General features: G+C 36.6%; 1 protein-coding gene across 11 annotated transcripts in view; it reads right to left on the reverse strand.

Moving 5' to 3' along the window:
• The window catches only part of GPHN (gephyrin), a 620,897-nt gene that overhangs the window by 355,399 nt on the left and 248,668 nt on the right, over positions 1 to 16,830 (reverse strand). For all 11 annotated transcript variants that reach the window (XM_032875167.1, XM_032875168.1, XM_032875169.1 and 8 more), the window contains exon 3: positions 2,505 to 2,562. In XM_032875167.1, the coding sequence (XP_032731058.1) occupies positions 2,505 to 2,562 (58 nt within the window). The remainder of the gene's footprint in view (positions 1 to 2,504; positions 2,563 to 16,830) is intronic.

A 16,830-nucleotide genomic window follows, 5' to 3' on the forward strand; every position in this document is an offset into this window, starting at 1 on the left:
CTCAGGTCATGATCTCAGGGTCTTGTGATCAAGCTCCGCATCGGGCTCTCTGCTCAGCAGGAAGCCTGCTTCCTCCTCTCTCTCTCTCTGCCTGCCTCTCTGCCTACTTGTGATCTCTCTCTGTCAAATAAATATATAAAATCTTAAAAAAAAAAAAAAGAGTAGCATGTCTCACTAATTTGTAGCACAATGGAGTATTTTACAGCAAAAAATAAAAACAAAAACAAAAAAAGAACAAAACAACCTCCCCCAAAATCTTAGCTATAGATAATGCATATGAATATGATATAGATAATGAATATGAATAAATCCCACAGTGCTGAACCAAAGAACTAAGGCACAAGAGAATGTATACATTGTGATTCATTTCATATAAAATTCAAAGAGAAACACAAATTTTAATAGTAAGGGATGTGTATAAAAATAAAACTAAATAAAATGAATTTCATGAAATAATAAAAACTCAGGATATTGGGTGGAACAGATGGTCACGACTGGGCCAGGAATGCATTTGCACTTTATCCCTTAAACTTTTGGCCAAGCATCTACTATGTGGTGATTTATTATAATCAATCAGTAAGTGCTTAATTCAAACCATGTATGAACTAAATAATAATTTCTGGTGCTAGAAATATTGTGAAGATCACCATACTTTGTAAAAATTGAATTATATTCTATTAATCAATCATATTTTAATAATAAAAATACACATGCATATTTATTTATTTATTTATTTATTTATACATGGTATATTGTAGATGTATTTCACAAATTTAAACTCCACTGTACTATTCAGATAATTTTAAATTACTCGGTTATTTACCAACTAAAGTGAACATTATAAGCAGATGTTTCACATATCCTCCAATCAAAACAAAAAGATTATATCTGATTTCAGTTGAAAATGCTAATGGTGCCATCAAATAAATGTTGATGAAATATTTTATAACAGGCTTTCTTCCAATGTTTTTGAAACAAGAATCAATTTCATATTTTTTCCTCAGGCTTTAAACTCTCTAAAGCTATTTTAGATATAACACCAGTAATTAATTTTAAAAAATCATATAGTAATGTCATCCATGAGTCATGTTTTTTTGAAGGAATCTACTGAGGGATAACTCTTATAATTCTAGAATTTCAAAAAACACAATGAAAAATTACTTCTTTAGAGAAAAGTCATGACAAAAAATAGACAGTGTTTCTTCTAATTAATTAAATTAATAAAAATATATGAATCATTTGGTTCTTGTATAGGTCAACAGTTTTGGTCTACTTTTATTACTTAATATAGCTTTTTTAGGTGATTCCATTAACTAGCGCAGCCTCAGGTAGTTTTTGGATAAGGAAAAATTCCAACATCAATTGAAAGATAAAATTATCTTTCTTCTGAGGTTCTGGATGATTTAACCAATGACTTAATGGGTATTTGGTTATCTGAGAGGGACCTCAATTAAGTTCAAAGCTTACCCTCTTTACTCTCAAACTTATTCCTTCTCTTATACCTCCTCTTTAAGTTAATAGCAACACAAGCTGGACTGGACCTAAGGTTTCTCTAAACCAAAGTATTATATGAACTTATATCAAGTTGGAATGGGTCTTTGACACTCCTGGTTTATTTTTTTCCTGCTAGAATATAATTATTGGATTAATTTCTGATTGGCTATATAGGACACCAGGCATATTGAAACTAATAGTGTATTACATAATAAAGACCAATGATATTAACTTATTTGAAAATAATGTTAGCAAATGAAATTATTGACTAAAATTTGAATTTATTGAACTTGATTTTGGAAAGGCTGATTAAATCAGCTTGATGATTTGTTTGGATCTTTAAATGTCATTGTTAACAATTCAACTTAGTATTGTTATCCTTAACTATTGCTTTACAGTCGTTAAATTTTATTTATATAATAGATAATAGGTTCAGTTCTTATTAGATTGTAAATTGCTCTTGGGGAAGGGCCACATGATATGCCAGAAGACGAACAGTCCATAGGATTGAATAAAATGTTAAAAACAGAAGAATGCAGACTATGTAATTTTCAAAGAGTAAAGTCAAGTTTTCATTTAATGTATAAATTTTAAATTGCCAATTTGCAATTGCAAATACTGTGTTTTCAGTGGAACCAGAAAATATTTTCTAGAAGACTGGTATTTATAATTAGTGAAAGCTTACAGGGAAAATAAATTAAAACAAGATAGAAAGATAATCCATTATGCACACTAATGCCTATATATAATGTTTCTTATGTAGATTTTCAATGAATTTCACATGAAGTGTTCCTTTTTGATCTTCCAAAAAATTTTCATAGAAATGCACTGACAATGGTAATTTGAAATCTGATGAGGATTATTTTATGTTTTTAACTCAAATAGCATAACTGTGACTTAAATGAAGTCCCACACCCAAAGATTAAATAGTGTAAAGGAAAAGCAATGCTTCCCCCACCTACCCGGTGAGATACTAAGTCTTCTAAGAGATAAAAAATGGCATACTATACCTTGATTTCTTCTATTTCATCTGGTACTATCTTGTATGCTGATATAGTCCCACCCAACCTGAAATTAGGAAAAGAAGATATTCTCAAAACCATGGCGGTATATATTTACAGAGTATTTCTGCCATTAGCATCAGGATGCCACCAATAATTGCCCATTGCCCACCCCAATGACCATAGAGTAAAAACAACATTTTCATGCTTAAGTTTACCATATATTACTTAAAAAGAGGTGGATAATAAATGACTACCAAAAGAGGAAACATTAAGTTATATTTCTAACTACAAACTTCTCTTATATCATTTTATTATTAAAAAGCACTTTTAATAGTGCTTTTACTATTACACCATTTTTACTGATGGATTCTGTCACAAGTAAGATGCAGCAAGAATTAATAACAGACATGGTATTTGCCTTCTTGGTTTGCTTGTAATAGAATTTACTTTTTAGAGTAGTTTTGAATTTACAGAAAAATTGAGTACAAAGTAAAGAGATCTATTTCCTGGATGCTCCACCAGTCTTCCTTCGAGATGTTATTAACATCTTATATCAGTGTTGTACATGAGCATGACTCACAATTGATGAACTAAAAATGATTTTGTTTCTCTTCAAAAATAATTTAAACAAGCAGTTGAAGAGATATGTGTGTGTCCAGGATTGTCCAAGGAAAAGAGATGAGTGCTTAAGGGTTACAATTAATCCCTAAAATATGATGTTGCCTTAAGGCAGTGAGGTCTTACTGCCATGGTCACCTGTTTGAATTTTTTTTTTAAAGAAAATAGCTAAGAATTATGTAACACTTACTATTTGCCAGACATGTCATATATTATCTAATTTAATTCTTAACATCTGTTGCCATTGTAAAAATTGGGATTTGATACACAGAGTGATTCAGTAATTTTCACAAGTAATTGAAGGAAGGAACTGAAATGCACATTAAATGCAAAATATATACCAGATTAATAGTACTTAGTGTAAAAAAGGCTAATTTAAAAGTACCGAACACATTCGAAAATAATATGGTGGACATATTGAGTCAAATTATATTTTTAAAATTAACTTCATCTGTTTCTTTTAGTTTTTAAAATGTGACTACAAAAAAAATTTTAAATCAAACAGCTTGCATTTGTGACTAGTATCATGTATCTATCAGATAAGTACTCTAAGCTCTTAAACACCAAGATTACCTACCTACCATTACTTAAATATAGTGCTTAAAAAGGAACTTTCTGACCACTTATTTGGCTTTATAAATACTTCAATATCAGAAAAGAGAGTATCTGTCTAAGATAGTAGAGTGTAGAAGACCTTAGTTTAGTTTGGCCCGAGGAATGCACATAGATAGCTATCAAATCATTCTGAACACCTGTAAACTCAACCAGAGATCTAAAAATAGATCTTAAAAATAGAAAAGTGTCCACGTTCTACAAGGTAGGAGGTACAGAGAAGTGAATTCAAGGAGACTTATGGTAAGATAAACTGAGGGCTTCCCTCCTTCTGGAGGAAGCCTCCAGAAGCTGGTACCATAAGTGATATAGCAGCAGAATGCAAAATCAGAACTTTCAGAAGTCTGCTCTGGTGAGGGATCTCCTTGCCTGAAAGGCACTCAGATGGCAAAATAGGGTGAAATCCGAGGTGGATAGTGTGGTCTCAGGATCCTTGGGGTCACAGGAAGACAGTGGGGAGGGGGTGGTGCTTGGGTATGGAAGAGTTGCCAGACATTGGAGCAAGGGAGCCGGGTACACTCAATGAGCCCAGGAGTGGACTCTCGGCTCAAGGGTGCCATATTCCACAAACCATGGCAGAACCAGTGAGACATCCTACCCTGGGAGGAGCGCACGACAGCAGGCTGCTGGGTTTGGAGACTCCAAACAGGGTCACATGAGTGAGACAGAAATGGCTGGTCATAGCCTGGGTGAGCACAGAATGCAGATGGAGTCCAGGAAGACAAGAGTGATTGACAGCATTTACCCCAGGGTGCACTGAGAAATGGTGCCCAGAGCTCTCAGCTCTGGAACTAGAGATTGGGAGGCCACCATTGTCGTTCTCATTCTCTAAAGCTGTGCTGGAAAGCCTTCAGGGAACAAAAGCCACAAAAAGCAATCTGGAGCAGATTACTTAGCCTGGCCCCTGGCAAGGGCGGTACAATTCCACCCTGGGGTGTGGGGGGGCACTAGAGGATCACCACAACAGAAACCTCCCTCAGAAGATAGGCAGGAAGATCCAGCCAAAACCTTTTACCCATCATTTAGAACTGCAAAACTCCAGTGCTAGGGGAATTTTTTCATACAGAATTCATTATTGGTTTTTTTCTCACCATGGTTCTTTGGTCTTTCAATTTTAATTTTTTCTTCTCTTTATTTATTGCTGGGCTGCAAAGTTGGTTCAAAATCCACAAATCAATCAATGAGATATACTACATAAATAAAAGAAAGGACAAGAACCATAGGATCCTCTCAATAGATGCAGAAAAAGCATTTGACAAAGTGCAGCAAAGTTTCCTGATTAAAACTCTTTACAAGGTAGAGATAGAAGGAATATACCTCGATAGCATAAAAGCCATATATGAAAAGCCAACAGTGAATATCATTCTCAATTGGGAAAAACAGCTTTACCCTAAGGTCAGGAACACAGGGATGTCCACTCTCACCACTGTTATTCAACATAGCACTGGAAGTCCTAACCTCAGCAATCAGACAACAAAAAGAAATAAAAAGCATCCAAATCAACAAAGAAGTCAAACACTGATTCTTTGTAGATGACATGATACTCTGTGTGGAAAACCCAAAAGACTCCACCCCAAAATTTCTAGAACTCATACAGGAATTCAGCAACATGGCAGGATATAAAATCAATGCACAGGAATCAGATGTATTCTATACACTAACAATGAGACAGAAGAAAGAGAAATTAAGGAGTCGATCCCATTTACAATTGCACCAAAAACCGTGAGATACCTAGGAATAAACCTAACCAAAGAGGCAAAGGATCTATACTCAGAAAACTATTTCTTTCCTGGAATTGAGGAAAACACAAAGAAATGGAAAAATGTTCCATGCTCCTGGATTGGAAGAACAAATATCTTTAAAATGTCTATGCTACCTACCTATACACTCAATGCAATCCCTATCAAAACACCATCAGCTTTTCTCACAGAGCTGGAACAAATAATTCTGAAATTTGTATGGAACCAGAAAAGACCCCAAATAGCAAAGGAATGTTGAAAAAGAAAAGTTCCAAAGCTGGAGGCATCACAATACTGTACTTCATATGGTCACCTCAAAAGTTACTGAAAAATAAGCTGTTGAAACCAAGTATCTCATCCTAGATTTTAAAATAAAACAAACTGCTTGTTAACTTAAAAGAAAGAAAGAAAGAAAGAAAAAAGGAAAGAAAGAAAGAAAGAGAAAGAAAGAAAGAAAAGAGTATCACAAATAAGGTACTTACATATTCTAGATACTTTGGGATATTTCTTGTCTTAAATATAAATTGATAAGTGACATTCTGGTTTCCATTATAAAACAACCTAATTCAGCCACATGAAGTTTATTAAAAACTGCACATTTAAACTCTTTAATATTATTATTTATCCTTGCTAATGGAAATAGTGTTCAAACCTTGATTTGAGAATTACTTCCTAGATTGAAAGTGCTGTGAATGAATGATGAAAACACTAATGGTATTTAACTTAATTCATATTATACAACATATACAAGTGATATAGTAAGTAAGACCATAGTAAGATAAACAGCAAGAGGGCTAGATGTTACTAAAATGAAAAACTATATAACTATCTGTAAGAGGTTTCAAGTAGGCATTTTCACTTTCAATTATTAAATTTTTAAATTAAAAGCTGATATTGTTGGGATATAAATAAGGAAATTAGAGCAAAAAACTATTGAAAACTCAAGGACTTCAATTTCCCATCTTGCAAATAATAAGTTAGTCATTTATTCTTTGAGTTTATGTTATGTAATAGATATAAACCAGGGAATAAGAATACAAAGAAATCATAGTCTTAAATGGAAGCAGACTGAGTAAACAAATACCTGTAACATAATGCATTAAGGTATCACATTAGAACTGGGCAGAAGTTGAAAGTTTGAAATTATTTCACAATGAAGAGTATTTGAAAATTATCTATCATTATAAAATAAACTAGTAATAGGACAGCCTGTAACAACTATTAAATAAGTGACATGGTAAGAGTACAGAAATAGTCTATATTTGTTAGTACAGTAATGATTCAAAGACGCAATTGTGATAATGTTTGACTTATGGAAGAAAAAATAAAAACAAAGTTGTTATGATAAACTTCAATTCTTTTTTTTTTTTTTAAGATTTTATTTATTTATTTGAGAGAGAGAGAGAGAGAATGAGAGGGGAGAAGGTCAGAGGGAGAAGTAGACTCCCCATGGAGCTGGGAGCCTGATGGGACTCAATCCAGGACTCCAGGATCATGGTCTGAGCTGAAGGCAGTTGCTTAACCAATTGAGCCACCCAGGCGGCCCCTAAACTTCAAATCTATTGCAATAAAAAATTCATTTTCTCTTGACTAATGCTGACTACTAGTGCCTGAAATATTGCCTTTCCTGAAATCCAAGCTGAGGGAAGGTAGGTTTCCAGATTAGTATTCTTATGTCAACTTCAAGTCAATCATAATGGTTTTAACTGTTAAAAAGGCAGGTAAAGGGAGGAGGAATTAAGATGGTGGAGGAGGAGTGCCTGGGTGGCTCAGTTAAGGGTCTCTTTTCAGCTCAGGTCATGATTCTGGGTCCTGGGTGCTGCATCAGGCTCCCTGTTCAGTGGGGAGCCTGCTTCTCCCTCTCCCTCTGTCCTTCCCCTTCACTTGAGCTCGCGCTCTCTCTCTCTCTCTCTCTGTCATTCACACTCACTCTCTGTGTCTCTCTCTAATAAAGTAAAAAAACAAACAAAAAAAAGACCGTGGAGAAACAGGGAGACTCTAAACTTGTCTTGTCCCTTAAATACAACTACACAGTTACCAACTCATTCTGAACACCCGAGAAATCAACCGATTGATCGCGTATGAGAAAGCAACTGCTACAAGTCTACAAGTAGAAAGGCGACCTCTGTTTGGGAGATAGGAGGTAAGGAGACCTAGATCCAGTGTGATACAGCTAGGGTAAAGTAGCAAGATGGAAATCTGTGTAAAGAGGATCCCACAAAGTACTACAAGTAGTGGAGTGCAAAATCAGAACTTGTAGAAGTCTGCTAGAGTAGGGGACATGCCTGGCTTAAAGATGCTGAGGTGGCAAAATTCCAGGTACGAGGTCATGATCTCAGGATCCACTGGGTTGAAGGAATGTGAGGCACCTAAGTGTGGCACTGTTCCCAGGCAGAAGAGTATCAAAGTAGTCTGAGAATGGTGAGTTTATGTGCCAGCTTTCTGCTCTGTGTTGCCATAAACCATGAACTGCTGTGTGATTGTGCAATCACTCTCCTGGGGTGTAGTGGGCAAAAAAAACAAGCCTGGCAAGACCCTCCTTGGGAGGAATGGTGGGATCCTACCTCAAAAGCCCTTAAAATTTGTTGGAATTTTGAAACTCAGTTGCATGCCTGAGATAAAAGGCTCAGACACAGGCAGGGTGAACATAGAGTTCTGATAGAAACTGGGGAGACAAGAGTGATTGGATTTCTGTGAGGACTCACTGAAGAGTGGGTGATAGAAATTATTATCTCCAGGGCTAGACAGCAGGGTGACTGCCATACTCAACCTGCTGATCACTGCTGAAAGCCTTCACAGAGTAAAACACTACCACCTAGTGGAGTTCAGAGCTGCCTACACAAAGCCCTACACCCTGGAGGCACATTCTCACAAAATTAGGTCCACCTGATAATCAGCACAACAGGCCCTTCCTCTAGAAGACCAGCACAAACAACTAATCATACCAATTAACTGATCACAGAGGACTTTAGCTCTAGGGAAAAATGATATCCAGTATTCACTGTTTCTTTATTCTTTACTCTTTTATTTTTTTGTTATTTTCTTTTTTTTCAATTTTTAATTCTAATTTTTATTTGTATATATAGTTAATACATATGTGTTCTTTTTCAGTCGCCTTTCAACATATTTCATATAGATATATGTATTTTTTTCTCCTTTATTTTGGGGATCTAGTTTCTTTTAATAAGCAGATGAAAACACACCCAGGATCTAGTTTTGTTTTGTTGTTGTTGTTTTTTCTTTCTTCTTTTCTTTTCTGGACAAAAATCTTGAGCTGGAGAAATTCATCCCAAAAGAAAGAACAGGATGTAGTACTTACAATCAGGGATTTAATCAATATTGATATAAATAAGATGTCTGAACTAGAATTTAAAACAATGATTCTAAAGATACTAGCTGGCCTGGGGGGGAGGGGAACCATAGAAGACACTATAGCATCCCTTATCATAGAGATAAAAGAACTAAACTCTAGCTAGGCTGAGATTAAAAAAAAAAAAATGCTATAACTGAGATATAGTCCCGGGTGGAGACCATATAAATGAAGATGAATGAAGCAGAAAAGCAAATCAGTGACAAAGAAGATAAAATTTTGGAAAATAATAATGCTGAAAAGAGAGAAAGAAAACTATTAGATAACAAAGGCAGATTTAGGGGACTCAACAAAACCATAACGCAAAATAATATCCAGACCATAGAAGTTCCAGAAAAAGAGCAGGAAAAGGGGCCAGAAGGTATATTTGCACAAATTATGGCTCTTTCTCTAATCTGAGGAAAGAAACAGGCACTTAAGTCCAAGAGGCACAGAGAACTCCCCTCAAAACCAACAAAAACATGGGTCACTAGGGTGGCTCAGTCGTTAAGTGTCTGCCTTCAGCTCAGTCTTGAATCCAGGGTCCTGGGCTCGAACCCCACATAGGGCTCCCTGCTCAGTGTGAAGCCTTCTTCTCTCTCTCCCACTCCCCCTGCTTGTGTTCCAAATGGCAAGGTTTGATTCATTTTGATGGCTAATATTCCAGTGTGTGTTTGCATGTGCATATAACACATCTTTATCCATTGATCTGTTGGTGGACATCTGGGCTCTTTTCATGTTTTGGCTATTAATGGACATTGCTGCTATAAACGATGAGGTGCAGGTGTGCCTTTGGATCACTATTTTTGCATCCTCTGGATAAATATCTACCATGGCAACTGCTGGGTTGTACTGCAGTTCTATTTTTAAATTTTTGAGAAACCTCCATACTGTTTTCCAGAGTAGCTGCACCAATTTGCATTCCCACCAATAGTGTAAGAGGGTTTCCCTTTTTCTGCATCCTTCTCAACATCTGTTGTTAATTGAATTGCTAATTTTATCCATTCTGACTGGTGTGAGTTGGTATCTCATTGTGGTTTTGATTTGTATTTCCCTGATGACAAGTGATGTTGAGCATTTTTTCATGTGTCTACCAGCCATCTGTATGTCTTCTTTGGAGAAATCTTTGCTCATGTCTTCTGCCCATTTCTTGATTGGATTATTTGTCCTCTGGGTGTTCAGTTTATTTTTATTTTTTTTTTTTGAGATTTTATTTGTTTATTTGACAGACAGAGATCACAAGTAGGCAGAGAGGCAGGCAGAGAGAGAGGAGGAAGCAGGCTCCCTGCTGAGCAGAGATCCGGATGCGGGGCTTGATTCCAGGACCCTGAGATCATGACCTGAGCTGAAGGCAGAGGCTTAACCCAATGAGCCACCCAGGTGCCCCTGGATGTTCAGTTTAAAGAGTTCTTTATAGATTTGAATACTAGCCCTTTATCTGTTATGTCATTTGCAAATATCTTCTGCCATTCTGGAGGCTGCCTTTTAGTTGTGTTGTTTCCTTTGCTGTGCAAACCCTTTTTATTCTGATGAAGCCCCAATAGTTCATTTTTGCTCATGTTTCCCTTGCCTCAGCAAATTATTAAGACTTTCCATAAACATGTTTTCTTGTTGACAAAAATTGGGATAGTACTTTAAAAATATCTTTTAAAGCTTTTTATTCCTTTCACTCACTAAATTTTTATACATTGTTCAATGTCCTAAATGTCATATTAAGTGCTGGGAGAGAGTGGAATAAAATCAGCAGACATGGTTTCTATTCTAATGCAGAGCCAATTTGCTGCAATGTTTTTCAAACTCTGGACCAAATATGGAGGTGGCCTATAAACTTGTTAACAATTATTAAAATAAGAAATGTCTAGCAAGAAGTTTCTGTGGCCAAGGTAGTAGAGATTACTGCTTGTGTTCTCCTCTAGGATTTTGATAGATTCCTGTCTCATATTTAGGTCTTTCATCCATTTTGAATTTATTTTTTATGTGATGTAAAAAAGTGGTCCAGTTTCATTCTTCTGCATGCATGTGGCTGTCCAGTTTTCCAAACAGTGTTTGTTGAAGAGACTTTTTTCCCCCCCATCGGCTATTCTTTCCTGCTTTGTTGCAGATTAGTTGGTGATAGGGTCAAGGGTCCATTTCTGGGCTCTCTATTCTGTTCCACGACCTGTGTGTGTCTGTTTTTGTGCCAATACCATATTGTATTGATGACTACGGCTTTGTAAAAGAGCTTGAAATCCGGAATTGTGATGCCTCCGGGTTTTGTTTTTTCAATTCCTTTGGCTATCTGGGGTCTTTTCTGGTTCCATACAAATTTCAGGATTATTTGCTCCAACTCTGTTAAAAATGGTGTTATTTTGATATGGATTGCACTGAATGTGTAGATTGTTTTGGGTAGTATAGACATTTTAACAATATTTGTTCTCTCAGTCCATGAGCATGGAATGTTTTTCCATTTCTTTGTGTCTTCCTCAGTTTCTTTCATAAGTGTTCTATAGTTTTCAGACTACTGATCTTTTACCTCTGGTTAGGTTTATTCTGGTTGGGTTAGGTATCTTACAGTTTTGGGTGCAATTGTAAATGGGATTGACTCCTTAATTTCTCTTTCTTCTGTTTCATTGTTGGTATATACAAATGCAACAGACTTCTGTGCATTGATTTTATATCCTGCAACTTTGCTGAATTCCTGATCAGTTCTAGCAATTTTTTTGCTGGAGTTGTTTGGGTTTTCTATATAGAACATTAGGTCATCTGTGAAGAGTGAAAGTTTGAATTCTTTGTCGATTCTGGATGCCTTTTATTTCTTCTTCTTGTCTGATTGCTGAGGCTAGGACTTCCGTTACTTCGTTGAACAACAGGTGAGAGTGGACATACCTGTCATGTTCCTGACCTTAGGGAAAAAGCTCTCAGTTTTTCCCCATTGAAGATGGTATTAGTTGTGGGTCTTTCATCTATGGCTTTTATCATGTTGAGTTATATTTGTTCTAATCCCTACTTGGTTGAGGGCTGTTATCAAGAAAGGATACAAACGCTTTTTCTACATCTACTGAGAGGATCATATGGTTCTTGTCCTTTCTTTTATTAAGGTGGTATGTCAAGTTGACTGATTTGCAGATGTTGAACCACCCCTGCAGCCCAGAAATAAATCACTCTCGGTCATGGTGAATAATCCTTTTAATGTAATGTTAGACCCTATTAGTATCTTGGTGAGGATTTTTACATCCAGGTTCATCAGGGATATTGGTCTGTAATTCCTTTTGTGGGGTCTTTGGTTTGGGGATCAAGGTAATGCTGGCCTCACAGAATGAGTTCAGAAGCTTTCCTTCCATTTCTATTTTTTGAAACCACTTCAGAGGAATAGGCATTAATTCTTCTTTAAATGTGTGGTAGAATTGCGCTGGGAGGCCATCTGACCCTAGACTCTGCTTTGTAGGGAGATTTTCAATTACCACTTCAATTTCTTTGCTGGTTATGGGTCTGTTCAGGTTTTCTTTTTCTACCTGTTTTAGTTTTGGTAGTTCACATGTTTCTAAGAATGCATCCATTTCTTCCAGATTGCCTAATCTGTTGGCATATAATTGTTCATAATATTCTCTTATAATTCTTTGTATTTCTTCAGTGTTGGTTGTGATCTGTCCTCTTGCATTAATGATTTTATTTATTTGGGTCCTTTTTCCTTTTTTTTTTTCTTTTTTTTTTGATAAGTCTGGCTAGAGGTTTGTTGATTCTATTGTTTCAAAGAACCTGGTTTCACCGATCTGTTCTACAGTTTGTTTGATTTTGTATCATTGATTTCTACTTTAATCTTTATTATTTCTCTTTTCCTGCTGGGTTTTGGCTTTATTTGATGTTCTTTCTTCAGGTCCTTTAGGTGTAAGGTTAGGTTGTGTATTTGAGACTTTTCTTGTTTCTTGAAGAAGACCTATAATGTTATATACTTCCCTTTTAGGTCCACCTTTGCTGCATTCCAAAGATTTTGGACTATCATATTTTCATTTTCATTTGCTTCCATGTATTTTTTTAATTCTTCTTTAGTTTCCTGGTTGACCCATTCATTCTTGAATAGGATGATCTTTAACTTCCATATATTTGTGGTCCTTCCAAATTTCTTCTTGTAGCTGATGTCAACTTTCATAACACTGTGGCCTGAAAATATGCATGGTATGATCTCAATCTTTTTTGTGCTTGCTGAGGTCTAATTCGTAACCCAGTATGTGATCTATTCTGGAGGATGTTCCATGTGCACTCAAAAATAATGTGTGTTCTGCTGCTTTAGGATAAAATGTTCTGTGTATTTCTCTTAATTCAATCTGGTTTAGTGTGTCATTTCAAGCCCTTGTTTCCTTGTTGATCTTCTGCTTAGATGATCTTTCCATTGCTGAGTGGGGTGTTAAAAGTCCCCTACATTATTACATCATTATCAATGAGATAAAGTCTGTTATTAATTGATTTATATATTTGGCTGCTCCCAAGGTAGGGACATAAATATTTACAATTGTTTGATATTCTTATTGGGTAGACCCCTTTATTATGATATAGTGTCCATATTCATCTCTTATTACAGTCTTTGTTTTAAAATCTAGTTTGTCTCTGATGAGCCCTGAGGGTTATATGCAACTGAGGAATTATTAAACACTACATCTGAAACTAATGATGTCTTATGTTGGCTAATTGAATTTAAATTTAAAAAATCTAGTATGTCTCATAGAAGGATGGCTAATCCAGCTTTCTTTTGATGTCCATTAGCATGACAAACGGTTATCCACCCCCTCACTTTCAATCTGGAGGTGTCTTTGGGTGTAAAATGAGCCTCTCATACTATGTAAAATGAGTATGCTTGAAAGCAGCATATCAATGGGTCTTGTTTTTGTATCCATTCTGATAACCTGTGTCTTTTGATTGGAACAGTTAGTTCATATACATTCAGAGTAATTGCTGAAAAATATTAATTTAGTGCCATTGAATTACCTGTAAAGTCACTGTTCCTGTAGATACTTCCTATTCCTTTCTGGTCTTTGTTATTTAAAGTCCCCTTTAATACTTCTTGCAGGGCTGGCTTAAGTGTTTACAAATTCCTTTAGTTTTGTTTGTCCTGGAAACTTATTAGCTCTCCTTTTTTTCTGAACAATAGCCTTGCTGGATAAAGTATTCTTGGCAGCATATTTTTCTCATTTAGCACGTTGAATATATCATGCCAGTCCCTTCCGGCTGCCAGGTCTCTCTGGACAGGTCTGCTGCCAGCCTTATGTGTCTACCACTGTAGGTTAAAAACCTTTTCTCCTGAGCTCTTTTCAGAATTCTCTCTTTATCTTTTTATTTTGCAAATTTCACTATGATATGTTATGGTGTTGACCTGTTTTTGTTGGTTTTGAGGGGAGTTTTCTGTGCCTCTTGGACTTGAGTGCCTGTTTCTTTCCCCAGAATGGGGAAAGAGCCATAATTTGTGCAAATATACCTTCTGCACACTTTAGCTGCTCTTCTTCTGGAACTCCTATGATACAGATATTATTTTGCTTTATGGATTCACTGAGTTCCCGAAGTCTGCCTTTTTTAATCCAAAAGTTTCTTTCCCTCTTCTTTTCAGTTTTATTTTCCAAAATTTTACTTTATCACCTAACTTTTCTGCTTCTTCAATCCTCATAGTAATTATATCCTGTTTTGCAAATCAGTTATACCGTTTTTCATTTTAGCCTGACTAGTTCTTAGGCCTTTTATAAGGGTTTCCCTGGTGTCTTCTATGATTTTTTAAAAGCCAGGTAGTAGTCTTATTACTGTTGATCTAAATTTTTTTTTTTTAGCTATATTGCTTATATCGGCTTCTGTCTGTGATATCTTCCTGACCTTTCCTTTGGGGAGAAATTCTCCATCCTGTCATCTTGGCTACGTTTCTATATTTTGTGTGTTATGAAAGGTTGTTATGTTTCTTGCACCTCAGAATACTACTACATTAAAAAGAGGTCACACACTGTTCAGGGCCTAGCACTTCAGGAAGTGTTTCTGGTATATACTCTGTGCACACTGCTGTTGTAATTTGGCTGCTCTGTCCCACTGGTTAGTGCTCTGCAGAGTTCTTCCTTGCTTCCAGGGGGGAGTGCTTTGACTCTTATCTAGGTGTGCTATGATTTGTTTGTTGAAAAATGCCCAGGAAAAAAAAAAAAGAATAAATAAAAAAAACCAAAAAACAAAAAAAAAGCCTGCTCCAAAAGGAAGAGGAAAAAGGAACCCAAAAAACCAAAAAAAAAGAAAAAAAAAAAAAAAAGGGAGAGAAAAAAAAAAAAAAAAATGGGGGGGGGGGGGGGGGGGGGGGGAATTAAGAGAAAAAGAAATCTGATCCAAAAAAGAAAGAGAGCGGGAGAGAGAAAGAAAAGGAAATGAAAAAAACTAACAAAAACTGTAAGCCTGATGCTAAAGGAGAGAGGGTGAGAAGAAAGAAAAAAGAAGAAAAAAATACGCCCTGGTCCTATTTCTACCAGAACTGAAAGGGATGATTTGAAGTACAGAATAATCAGTAGAGTTGCCCCATGGGGCACACTGTTTTTCTTTTCTGGGGAGATGCTACCTTTGCTGGCTCATGGTCAAACCCACGCCAGTAAACAAAACAAAACAAAACAAAACAGAACAAAACAAAACAAAACAACAAAAACAAAAACATGCCAAGCACAGCATTGGGGAGAGCAATATAAGTAGCTTCCACCCCACTGGAGGACGCTCTGTTCCTCTTTGATGGTGTCAACATGGAATGCAAATGGTGACACCCCGCTCTCTCCTCCCTGGACAGGGGATATCCCACTACCGGCTGTTCAGCAAGCACTCACAGAAATATGAGGGCTTTCAGTGCACCCTGCACCCAGCTCTCTTGCATTTATCTCTAGTCCAGCTGGGATTCGAACCTCCAAATCTGAAAGGAGATGACACCACTTTGATATGCTCCCTCCTCTGGTTACTGGCTTGCTGTACTCTGACCAATGCCCATTATCCTAGAAATATAATATCCCACCTGCACATTGTGCAGACTCAAGGCTAAGCAACCATGAAAAAACAGTAACCAGATTATCCCCCACTCTGTGCATCCTTAGTCCTTTGCCAATGAAAGGCCATGTGTTGGCATCAGCAGGGTCTTTTGAACTTGGAAATGGAATATACCACATACTTTTAAAGAATTATTATTACATTACTTTAGTCACCATATAACACATAATTAGTTTTTAATGTAATATTCCATGATTAATGGCTTGTGTATACTAACCAGTGCTCCAAGCAATATAAGCCCTCCTTAATACCCGACACTGGGCCAACTGATCCACTCAGCATCCTCCCTTCTTAAAACCTCAGTTTGTTTCTCAAAGTCCATATTCTTTCATAGTTTGTCTGCCCCTCTGATTTCCACCGCCTTCATTTTCGTCTACTTTCTCCTAATGACCCCCATGCCATTCCCTAAAAAGTGAAATCATGAGATAATTGTATATCTCTGCTTGACTTATTTCACGTAGCATAATCCCCTCCAGTTCCATGTCGATGTAAAAGGTTGGTATTCATCCTTTCTGATGGCTAGGCAATATTGCACTTTATATATGGACCACGTCTTCTTTATTCATTCGTCTGTTGAAGGGCATCTCAGCTCTATCCACATTTTAGTTATTGTGGACATGGCTGCTATGATTAGTGGTGTGCAAATGACCCTTCAATTCGCTACATCTGTATCTCTGGGGTAAATCCACAGTAGTGAATTGCAGGGTTATAGGGTACCCCTATTTAAAATTTTTTGAGGAACCTCAACACTGGTTTCCAAAGTGGCTGCACAAACTTGCATTCTCACCAACAGTGTAAGAGGATTCCCCGTTCTACAAATCCTCTCCAACACATACCTTGCCAATTTTTGCCATAATAACTGGTGTAACGTGGTATCTCAATGTGGTTTTGATTTAAATCTCCCTGATGGCTAATGAGGATGAACATTTTTTCATGTGTCTATTAGGCATTTATATGTCTTCCTCGGAGAAGATTCTGTTCATGTCTTCTGCCC

The sequence above is a fragment of the Lontra canadensis genome, unplaced genomic scaffold, assembly GCF_010015895.1.
Source record: "Lontra canadensis isolate GAN:19392208 unplaced genomic scaffold, GSC_riverotter_1.0 scaffold55, whole genome shotgun sequence".
Taxonomy (NCBI): domain Eukaryota; kingdom Metazoa; phylum Chordata; class Mammalia; order Carnivora; family Mustelidae; genus Lontra; species Lontra canadensis.